Raw genomic sequence first — 12,261 nt, 5'->3', positions numbered from 1 at the left:
TACCGTATTTACGCATGTATAGGCCGCGTGCGCGTATAGGCCGCAGCACAATTTTCAGACAGAAATTATAGAAAAAATAATTTTCTTGGAATATTATTTCAGGAGTATTACACCCTGTATTACTAATTATGAATATATTTTTTTTTAAATGAAGTGTGATTTCGAATATTTCGAATATAAGCCGCACCCCAGTTTTCCTCTTGAATTTTTGGCAAAAAATGTGCGGCCTATACATGCGTAAATACGGTATACGTTGCTGTTTCATCACCAAAATCCAGGGCAAAATCATAATATAAAGATAGGAAACAGATGTTTTAAAAATGTGGCACAATTTAGATATTTGGGCACAATGATAACAGATCAAAACCTGATTCAGGAGGAAATTAAGAGGAGACTGAACTCGGGTAATGCTTGCTACCATTCAGTCCAGAACCCTTTGTCTTCTCGTCTGCTGTCCAAAAACATAAACATTAGAATATACAAAACTATAATGTTGCCTGTGGTTCCGTGTGGGTGTGAAACTTGGTCTCTGACATTAAGGGACAAACATAGAACAGGGTGTTGAGGAGAATATTTGGACCGAAGAGAGATGAAGTGACAGGAGGTTTGAGAAAACTGCATAATGAGGAGCTTCATAACTTGTACTCTTCTCCAAGTATAATTAGAATGATCAAGTCAAGGAGGATGAGGTGGGCAGGGCATGTAGCACGAGTGGGGGAGACAAGGAATGCATATAGGATATTGGTGGGAAAGCCAGAAAGAAAGAGACCACTGGGAAGACCAAGGCGTAGGTGGGTGGACAATATTAAAAAGGATCTTAGAGAGATAGGATGGGTTGGTATGGATTGGACTGATCTGGCTCAGAATAGGGACCAGTGGAGGACTCCTGTGAACACGGAAATTAACGTTCAGGTTCCATAAAATGCTGGGAAATTCTTGAGTAGCTGCAGCTCCTCCAGAAGGGTTCAGCTCCATGAGTAAGTAAGTTAATGTGACGATTCAAGAAAAAGGTCCAACACACAAAATATCACTGTCTTCTCCATCTATCTTAAAATGAAACGTTTTTTCCAGAACTATGCATCTTTTCCTTATTCATTTAAACATTCATGTTTTTATTAGTCTTATATACTGTAACATGTTGCGCAAAGGAGAACCCCCCCCTGTCAGCAGTGACCTCTAGCATTGCTAGCAACACAGCGCCAGGCAACAAGGGTGCCTATTACGTGGCCGTATTGTCCGATCGAGGCTACATAAGGAGCAGCGAAGGCTATTCACAGTTAGTTGTACTGTGACAGTCGCCAAGTGCGTTATCAACGACTTCTCAGTTCGCAAGTTACGAGCTACAGCCGCGTGTGCGATAACCAGTGATAACCAGTCATATCTGGAGTGTGTAATTCAGGGAGACTTGTATAGCTCCCGCATTATTAGTACGTGAAGACTCTCGAAGAGAGTGTTAAGAGATTTTGTTCTAGGGTTTGTAAAGTGTGGAAACCCGTAACATTGTGATAATTAATTGTAGCCGTTGTTTGAAGATTGTTAAATAAACCAATTAACCATCTCTACGGCGTCTTCAGTAACGAAACACGTTACAATACTGTAATATGTTTTCACTACTCTGTATAAAGAAAGGTTTTACTGAAGTAAAATCTCATCAGACCCACATTTCCTAGTTCTTTGATGTGAATCTTGTTTCAGGTCAAACTTATGAATGATAAATGTGATCTTTCTTGACTTTCTAAAATATGGGTATAAACAGGGGTGTCCATACAGTATGGCAAGTTAGCGCAGCTACTGCTGGCCCCACACATTCATGTCAGTATTAAAGGAGAGATTGTTACGGAAGGACCACCAGTGTACAGGTATAATTCTCTATTGCTAAACTCACCTCTTAAATGGATCAGTGGTGTTTCTTATATGTCGGCGATACTGGAACTTTACCAGAGTTTCTAGCCGAGAACTCAGCTTCTTGTCTTTGCTGTTAACCAGTTCTTCCAATACTGAACAGAACTCATCCATCCCTGAGCTAAACAGAAAAGAAATGACACACTACTCACATAACCAGCAACCAAATAACTCTAACTAGTAATGAACTCAAGAGTTCAATGGCGCTAAAACAAAGCCTATGAATGGACACAATCCTGAGTCAGTTCTATCCGTCTCCCCTCCTCACATTAAATTTCCACAATATCATCCTGATCACTGATACGTGATTGGGTGACAAGACATGGGTTTTGGATTGATAACTCAGTTTATTGCACACTTTGATACAGTGTGTGACTACACTTTATGGTTCACTATTACACACACAATAGCATCCACAGTCATATCTTCATTAGCCATTGCTTGGTAGCAACTTCCAATGGTGGATGTTCCCCTTCCTCTGGGTTCCTGAACGGTCCCTGGCCTCAGCTACCAGCTTCTAAGAGCAACAGCTCACAATGACTAAACCCCAGCAGTTCTCTGACTAACTCACCCACAAACCAACTCATTAACTTGTCCTGCTTATGGACCGCGCACAGAACACTGTTCCTTTGTTGCAGTAAAATTTAAGTAAATAAATGATATGATTAATTTATGTTTTTCTCATTTCAATTGTGTCCTGACATTTGCCCTGCTGTATCATGACTTTCTTGCTTGGTTTCATTCCATAACTTAGTTTTAGCTATCCACTTATTTTATTTATATGGAAAAGCAAGGGAAAACCCTTGCCAAAACAGGTTTTGTAGTCAAGAATCAAGTTGCTTAACCCTTTGCTGTGCATTTACATTCACACTGTCCTGATACTATTATATCATTTAATTGGGCCGCACCCTAGTTCAAGCGGTTAGTTGCCAGCTTCCCACCGTGGTGGCCCAGGTTCGATCCCGGGTCTGGTCAAGAGGGATCTGTGGTGGACAAAGTGGCACTGGGGCAGGTTTTTTCTGAGTACTACGGTTCCCCTGCCAATCTTCATTCCATCAATTGCTCCACAATCACCCTCACCTATCATCTGGGGCTGGTACAATAGGCCAGAAGTGGCCGCAGTACAAGGGATTTAGTCCCACCCCACTAGCAATATAAAAAATATATCATTTGATTTAAGCTATATATTAGTACAAGTGCATGAAGAGGCTTTTAATTTCACAGTGTTCTGCTGTATTAGTCATAGCAGAGGATTCATATCAGGTAGACCAAATCTGAAATATACAGCAACAGTGTGATTTCTCAGATTTAATGTGTGAAGAGTTTTTATTACTGGGTACTTTTCGGTTCCTATAAAATACTGTAGCATGTACAAAACCATTACTAGGTTATGGCACAGTAAATAATTGTTCAGTGTAACACTGATTCCATACACAACAGAGGAACACATCGCGTCCACGGTGATGTCATGCAACAATAGGAGAGTTGCAGCGTGTTGCCACATGATCCAGCACCAGGCAGATAGTGCTACTGCAATGAAACACGTGATACCAAGCCACCCACATCACAGAGGAATGGTGTTTTCTCTTTGGTCTACTCTGACACTATATTGCTCAACCGACTGAGTTCAGTTCAGTAAGTGGAGTGGAGTGAGTTGGTTGGTGAGTTGTGAAACAGGTACCAGCCAGTAAGGATGTGAAAAAAGCTGAGGAAGCTACAACATTGGAAGCCATTACCAAGCAACAACAGGTGACTATACAACAGATTGAGAAGACTTAGTGCATGTTATTATAAATTGCTGAGTGTGTCAATTAGCAGCAGGGCTACAGTTATTAGTAGTTTCATTCTGTAAGTGTTCAATAAATCTCATTACCAATCCCACCCCATCTATAGTCACCCATACTCCATGGTTTTAGTCCACAAGTGAATTATATCTACCGAGCGACTGCCACTTGTCGGCGAAGTTAGCGCCAACTTTAGCGCATAGACGGTGTTGCATGGTCAGCGCAACAAATCCCCATGGCCGTTAATTTCAGTTTTCTAGACCGGAGCCGCTATTTCCTTGAAATAGCTCCTCAATTATATCCTCACAAGGCTGAGTGGACCCCATTCCAGACCCAATACTTCTCGGAAAATCTGGTAGCACTGGGAATCAAACCCAGATCTCTGGATCTGTATCCAGGAACTCTGACCACTAGACAACAGAGGCGGTCTACAGTCACTTATACACATGACAATATAATTTAGAAGAATAACGACATTTACAACCTTACCCAGCTTGTCTGGCGCAGTACAATGCTGCAGCTATGTCACCGCAACGAAGACAATAGTAAACCAGTGGCCAGAATGGTTGATCTTCCACGGTGCCATCTTCTAGACCTGTCATGCCCGGTGGAACTCGGACTGCAACAAAACTACGAACCAATGGAAATGTTCCAGGTACACCACCTCGACGAGCTTGCTGGAGGTTTCCCATCACAACACTGGTCATATATGTCTTGTATCTGAAACATACACCACCCAGAGACTGACAAACACTCAGCATCTTAAAAGAGCACCATTCAATAAATTAAACAAAGAATTCATAAAGGCACTGCTCCATTAAGATGAAAATGTACTGCTTGTGAAAGCACTGTGGTAGTTTACTGCATGATCAAAGAGTCAACAACACAGAACTTTCCCCTACATGAGACACTGACTCTCATGTCAGTCTCTCTTTGCATAGAACTTCATAACTGATTACTGTACAATTGCAACACATACTTATATTTTACAACACCTGATGAAGTGAAATCCTCTTGCCTTGCAGTATGTAAACAAGTTTTACAACAGCTTCTGAAGTTCATCCTTGGAAACTGAAGCAATTACACGTTATTTTGTTCTAAAGGGCTTCAGTTGTGCAACGGTTATTCTCATACATTTTTCCCTTCAAGCACCCCTAAAGATGATGATAATAAGTAAGATTAAGGGTGTTATGTGATGGAGACTTTTGCTGAATATTCTGTTCTCAAACACCTCATATATGACAGCCATCAACTTGTCAGCAGTATGTACTGTAGTGTTATCATGCTGGAAAACACTTACTGTCTTCTTTCAGCTGTTAACAGGTTGAAGAACAGATTCAATGTATCACTCTCACATATCATTCTACATTCAGTATGCTGAAAAAATATTGAGCCAATTATTCGCTGCACACTTATAACACACCACACCCCACTTTACACTATGTAATGGCACCTGTTGAATGGCATGAAGGTTTTTTTCATTCGATATGCATATATTTTGGGTACTGACATGACTAACTATGACAGTGGTTCTGAACTGAGGTTCCATGGACCCCCATGGGGTACATGAAGCCATATCAAGTGCCACATGAGATAATTTCATACAAAGCCAAAATACTTAGGAGGACTGAACATACATATTTTTTTAATACTGAGTAATGACCCTGTACATCGAACAATTATATATGAAAAATTACATTTAAACAACTTCAACAGTGATAGCTGTAACGATGCACTGGATGCAAATGACAACCACACCTCAGTTACAAACAGCAGCCGTGTAACCATGGCTTTGACACATTTTGCAGCAACCAGCCAAAAAAAATATTTTTTGTTAAACAATCATGTTATTTAAGCTCATACACATATATAACTTTATATGGGTGACATTCAGTTAGTCCTGTGGCTGTGAATGGAGATCCCAGCAAAAGACCACTCTCTTATGCCAAGCATCTTGATTTGTAAAGACTCATTTTTAACCATGCCTGAATTTCTTGAGCCTTTTTCTTCAGTTATCACATTCATCTTGGATTCTACCTTTTTGTCACAAACTGAGTATGTCACAATTTTTGATGCACACAACTGTGTGGAAAACTTGTTCCTGTGGGTATTCATGAGTGAACCTCTGAATGCACTACCTATAAGTTTTCTCTTATGAAAGATCTGACTGTGAAAACTTGAAAGATGAATCACATACCTACCTCACTGCAATAGTAACAAAACTAGGTCTTAAGACAAAAAGATACGAGCAAGCAGAACCTTCATTCATTACCATACCAATCACACAATGTTTGTTGACTGTGTGAATGATTTGTCATATCAGCATGTGATGCAGCGATTGCAGTCAAAACATACAGTGATCAGTTTTCTTATACAGTAGAACTTGGTTATAACGTCATCAAAGGGACCTAAAAATAGTGTCGTTATAAACGAATGTCGCTGTAACCGAAATGGGCACTTCCACAGTAGCCTTATGTTAGTCACGTAAAAATCTACCAAAAAACCGAGTTAAAATGTTGCATTTTTTAGTGAAATACCTAGTTAAGTACAGACTAACGTAACATTAACGTGGAATTGCCCAAATGTGTAATATCAAAGACATATTACAGCGCTTTTCACTGACAATACACACCGCACTAATACTGTATATTAAAGGTAGGCCTACTCACCAAATTACAGTAGATTACATCAATTGTTGTGCCTTACTGTACCTAGATACGAGTACAGTAATCAGTTATCTTCATCTGTTTCCTGTTACTTTCCCAATACACACTTTCTAAATTACGTTCAATGTCCATATCAGAGAAATTCAGGAATGAAAATGACATTACATACGAGGTTGATGCATTTGTGCATGTCGTACTAAGCAAGGTATAAAAAGAGTTGCTTTATGAGGAATTAGTTCGTACCATTGAATATTTGACGCAATAGACAAGGTGTCGCAGAAACCGATGTTGCTATAACCAAGTTTTACTGTATTTCCTTCTCATTCAGCCTCATACCAGTTACATGTTATTAAGATACAAGATTAACACATAGGTAACTTCCAAAAGACCCAACTGCCACAAAGAAAACACAGTAAGACAACAGATCAGTAACATACATAAATTACTGGCAAGCTGATGATTCAGTTTATAAAACAGAGCAGGAATGAGTAAATTATTACGCAAATAAAAAGAAACAGGAGAGGTGATATTTTGTAATACAGTCTTCATAACATCCACTGTTAAATGAATGTTACAATGCTACTGAATACTGCAGCATGGGGTGGGTATTTTGTTTAGTTCACTGAAGTTTGGAGAAATTTATGCATGATGAATAAGAAAAGACCTTGCATATTATAGATTATTTATAACACAGAGGTCTTCAATCTCTCTTGACTCCACTTCTAGCATGTCTTATACCATCCCGACAAAAATCAACTGTTTAAGTAAGAGTTTCGAAATAAATATATTAACAAAATAGCAAATGCACATACTTACTTTCCAAGAACCACAAAAATTATGAAAACATACTGTCACGTCTTAGTGACAAAACATGGGATTTGGATTGATAACTGGATTTCCTGGAAGCATTTAACTCGTAACTACAAAGACATATAACACACTACAAATCACTATAGTAAACACTCTGAGTCTTCTCAGTCTGTTATGTATTCACCAGCTGATGTTGGGTAGTGACTTCTGCTTATGGCCACCACCAACTATGACTGCTCACTCACAACTGCTAACTATCGACTCTGACCTCCTACTGACTAATTATTCCTGTTGGTAATTGTTATATAGACTTGGTTTTTACCAGTAGAAAGTTCTTTTACAAGGAGCAAATGATCTTTAATTTCTGAGATTCGTTCAGAGGTGAAGCCATTTCACAGTTAAACATGACTAGTAGGAAGCCAAACATGAATATCGCCTTAATATTCACATTTGAAATCCATAAATTCAATTTCATTTGTAAAGACTTAACTCTTTCATATAAAACAAGGCACTTGAATTGTGCCATTGCAGCTGGTCAAGAAATCCCCTGCCATTTATGAGAGAGGGGCAGTGCTACAATGAATTTCACCATGTACATCATATGTGAAAAATAATTTCAACATCTTAACACTTTGCAGACCTGCACCCTGGGGACTGGCATTTTTATACCTACTACCCTAACTTGTGCACTGTTCACTTTAAAAATTAATATAAAATCTCTTAATTAGTTTTATGAACTAAAATTTTTGGAAAACACTTACCAATGCTCCTAGAAGTGCTTGATAGTGTGATATTTCTGGAAACATTCCCCTTTGTGAAGTGGCATTACACACTTGCAAATGTAGAGTGTCATAGTCCTTTTTTTGTGAACTGCACAAACACAGAATTGCCTAGAAGGATGCTTCCCCTTGGAATGTTCACACTTCACAATTTTCACAAAGGTATGTTTCCACATATCACCCGAGAGTTGCACAGGGGTGTCCACGTGAGGCCTGTGTGGGGTGGAAGTTGATGGGCTAGGTCGCACTAAGTCTGTCTGACTCTGGTTCTGCCACCACCATCTGGTCTGTAGCCCAGGCCTTTCCCACATTTGTCAGAAATGCTTTATATTTCAGTTTTGAATCAGGGTTTAGATTTTTGTAAACCAAAAATGAATTGAAAATGGCACAATTTATAAGCCACAAGGCAACTTTCACTTTTATTATCTGTGGCCACAATTCTTTGTTGACCTCTGTCACTTCCATTGTCTGAGTCACTAATCACTATTCCTCCACAAGGCACGTCAGATAGCTGATCAGAAAACAAGTCAGAGAGATCACTTTGCCTTCAACCGCTTTTGTCCTTGAAACACATTCCGCTCTACTAACTTCCTGCCTGGTAAATAAGCAGCTGGAAGGGGCAAAGTTTATTTTCTTTTGGAGTAGGGACCCTAGCCAGTCAGGTCAGTTACTGAATACCTAGCATACATTCCGAAGATTTATTACGCAGTATTCATTGCAGTTGCGTGGTGCCAGAGCAAAGTATAGTGTGTTACAACCTGTCCTAAAATCATGATATCATGAGACCGGTCTGCCATGTTTAAAAGCGAAAAGCATCATGCGTCCGGGCCGCAAAGTGTTAAAACTGTCAAATTTTTGCATATACAGTGAAACCTCGATCTATCGTTTTCCCGGATCCATTGTTCAATTTCTGTGGTCCCTGAATAAATCCTATTTCAACTATGGAAATAAAACCCGCATCGATCGTTCTTCAATTTATCGTTTTCCCGCATCTATCGGTTGGAATTCTTGGTCCCCATGAATGTTAATCCTGCATTGATCGTTTTTAAGAAAGTGCAACACCACACAAATGTTGGTAAGCACTGGTAGTAGTAAAAGTGGTTGATGTTTTTGAAACGTGGTGTAGAAAGTTGCAGTACCGTCAAAATGTGTGGTATGCAACCTTGAGCGCATCTTACCTGCAAAACAATGAGCATGAGTGATAAGGGGATGCCAAGAGCCTTCCAGCTAGAAAAACTTTCCTGTATGTTAGTGTGAATTGTGTGAATCAACTCAGTTCGTGATTTTGCCTGGTTGAGTATACAGTCCATCACGTGTTTGTTCCTCGACGTGCTTCGTATTATTGTTAGCGTCATCAACAATTTTCTCCCACATGGCGTTTCCTGTGAAAAAAGTTCGGACTTTAGAAGAACGACTGCGCATTATAGAAGAGGTGGAAAAAACCCCATCAAAGAGGACTGACATAGCCAAGCGACTAGGCCTGCCACCATCAACCCTAAATTCGATTATCGCAAAGAAAAGGGAGATCAGAGAGCTGGCTGATAAGTGTGGTACGTCAGCCAAGAAGAGGAAGAAGGGCAAGGTGATGGTGGTGATGACGATGAAGCCGAGTCCGAACCATTGCCCAGTTTTACGGAAGCACTTCATGCATTTGAGTCAGTGAGAGCGTTCATATATGCTCACGACATCACCGAAAGAGACCAAGCGAACATTGTTAATATTGAAAGATTATTATTCAGCTTGAAAACGAAAGGTGCTACTAAACAAATGAAAATGAATGACTTTTTTAAAAAGTAGTAACACAAATTGGACTTGACAGTGGAAATATTATCACTGGTTTATGTTTTTTGATTTAGTTAATACATATAGGCAGATGTGACCGTTTTCATTCATTTTATATAGGCCCCGCATCTATTGTTTTCCCGCAACCTTGGTTTTTTTCAGGACCCCAGATGAAAACAATGAATCGAGGTTTCACTGTAATGGCAGCATAACTGAACACATTGTATTGTTACTAGAATGAAACTGAGACTTGACAAACCTGTCTTCTAGATATTTCCTGGCTTGAGAAATGAGGACATTTCGAACCTGTGGTATCACTCGGGAAGCTAAAGGATCACCTGTTGCTCTTGGAGGAACTTCTGACATATAGCGGATCATTTCCCATAACTCACTCACTTTCTAAACAAAAGACATAAATAACAGTTTGTCAGACAGAACTCACTTTTGAATACATAGACAATGTAATTGAAATAGCATCATTCAATAAATGAACTAAAACAGCAATTTACTTATTAGAGGTGAAGCGATTAAAATTTTTACATGTTATTCGCATAAGTGTATAAAATGCACACACATATTCCACGCAGGCATCAGATATTTTAAACATACGTACAAACAGACGGCATGGGCCTCTGAGCCTATAAGGTTACCAACTGAAATTACAAGTATGTATGAAGGAAAATCAAGTATTGCAATATTTTATAAGTTTTGTTGTTTTCTGAATTTAAGCAGGAACTAGAGAAACATCATTAATTCTTTGGAGAAGTGTTTGCTAGTAACTGAACATCCATATTGTATGTTTTCTTTTCTATGTGGCAGGCAAAAAGCCACACAATTTATACGAAATAATGAACTTTTGTCAATTTTCTTTAATTTTACCAAAATTTTCCATCATAATGTAACATTCACAAAACTGTTGAAACTGACAGACAGCCTCCTCTTCCTGTTACTAAAAAAAGGATCATGAGCATTATGTTCCAACAGTCTGTGTTAAATTCATACTTAAAGGAACGATAAAAAATTAATATACACCATCCTTGCAAATAACTCATGTCACTGGGATGATAAAAATAAAGTCATGTCCAAACTATTAAATTAACAGTCACACAATGAAGACATACAGAAGAAAGGGGGTATAGGTCCATGCATTCTTAAATTTATTGCCAGCTGGGGGGNTGAAAGAAAGGGGCGGTGAGTGTGCCTTTATTTTTAAATTTGTTGCCGGGGGGGGGGGGGGGGTCAGCTTCATGCTTCAGCTGCTTTACTGCTAGGAAGAAATGTCAGCATCCACTGGCTATGATGCTTGCTGGGGTCCAGAGCTGGTCTAGACATGACGGAAAAGAGAGAAACCCTATAAAAATTCAAATCATGGTCATCCAGCAGAGTTTACATATAACTGACACAGCTGATTGACAACTCAAATTCACTGCCAACACTCTGAATAAACCTTGTCATCTTTCTACAATAAACTTCCATTATTCAACAACCAAAAATTTCTAATACTCAGCTTCAGACTGTTAGCAACAGACAAGAAGGCTCTTCAAGTTTAATGTGTTACTAATTTCCGAGTGTTAAAGAGGTTAAAAGTCTAGTTGCTGAGTGAAAAAGTGACAAGTCTTAAATAAATTCACACTTCAGTGTGGTTTCATGATTTATTATCACAAGCTGTCATGATATTAAATCAAAGCAATAGATAATATGTTTAGGTAATACTGAACCTTGTCATTCAAACTGTCTGCGACTTGAGAAAACTTATCCACTAGAGATGGCCGAATGACTCCTTGAACCACAACCTTGTTGTACTCCATCACTTGTTTCGCATATGCCATTTCTTGGTTATCCAGTAGACTTCGAACTGCACCTGTTATTGTGTCACTGATAATGGAAGGCTAAAACAGCAATACATTTAAAAAGTTACTATCAGTATCTTCTGTCAACAGGTTAAAGCTGATGGAATGAAAACAGTTTTTGAAATAATATTAAAAGCTCTATCAAATTAAAAGAGTCGGACATATCACACAGCAGGTTCTAAATTTTATCAAATGCTTCTACAGTAGACTAGCGATGCTTCAAACTCCACACATTAGACTGCACTCTTTGTGGTACACATCATACAATAGATACCAATATAATCTGATATGAAATTATTCAAACTAATCTTCATTCCCTTTATAGTATTCAGTTCAGCTATTAAATTTTATTGGACAGGATTCTTTATACCACTTTGAATTCTCACATACAGTCAACTCTCGATTATCCGGGCTAATGGTGGGGATGGAAGTCACGGTTAATCGAAAACCCGGTTAAGCCAAATTTTATTATACGGGCTGGACGACTGTGAAGGGTCGGAGTTCGAGTCCCGGTAGGGTCAAGAATTTTAACTTCTCCAAATCGTCCAGACCGGCTCTGGGGTCCATCCAACCTCCTATCCAATGGGTACCGGGGGCTCTTTCCCCGGGGGTAAAGCGGCCGGGGCGTGAAGCTGACCACTCACCTCCAACTAGTGCCGAGGTCAAGAAAATTTGGATCTATACATCC

The 12,261-nt window shown here is 39.2% G+C and overlaps 1 protein-coding gene across 6 annotated transcripts in view; it reads right to left on the bottom strand.

Moving 5' to 3' along the window:
* The window catches only part of LOC111868578 (nuclear pore complex protein Nup93), a 54,798-nt gene that overhangs the window by 24,399 nt on the left and 18,138 nt on the right, over positions 1-12,261 (bottom strand). For all 6 annotated transcript variants that reach the window (XM_023859359.2, XM_023859357.1, XM_023859353.1 and 3 more), the window contains exons 5-8: positions 11,442-11,612; positions 9,983-10,122; positions 4,176-4,406; positions 1,886-2,023 (exon numbers count right to left, since the gene is read on the bottom strand). In XM_023859359.2, the coding sequence (XP_023715127.1) occupies positions 1,886-2,023; positions 4,176-4,406; positions 9,983-10,122; positions 11,442-11,612 (680 nt within the window). The remainder of the gene's footprint in view (positions 1-1,885; positions 2,024-4,175; positions 4,407-9,982; positions 10,123-11,441; positions 11,613-12,261) is intronic.

This window comes from Cryptotermes secundus, unplaced genomic scaffold, assembly GCF_002891405.2.
Source record: "Cryptotermes secundus unplaced genomic scaffold, Csec_1.0 scaffold330, whole genome shotgun sequence".
Classification (NCBI taxonomy): Eukaryota; Metazoa; Arthropoda; class Insecta; order Blattodea; family Kalotermitidae; genus Cryptotermes; species Cryptotermes secundus.
Note: the sequence above shows the minus strand (reverse complement) of the source record. Positions and strands in the feature narration are given on the sequence as shown.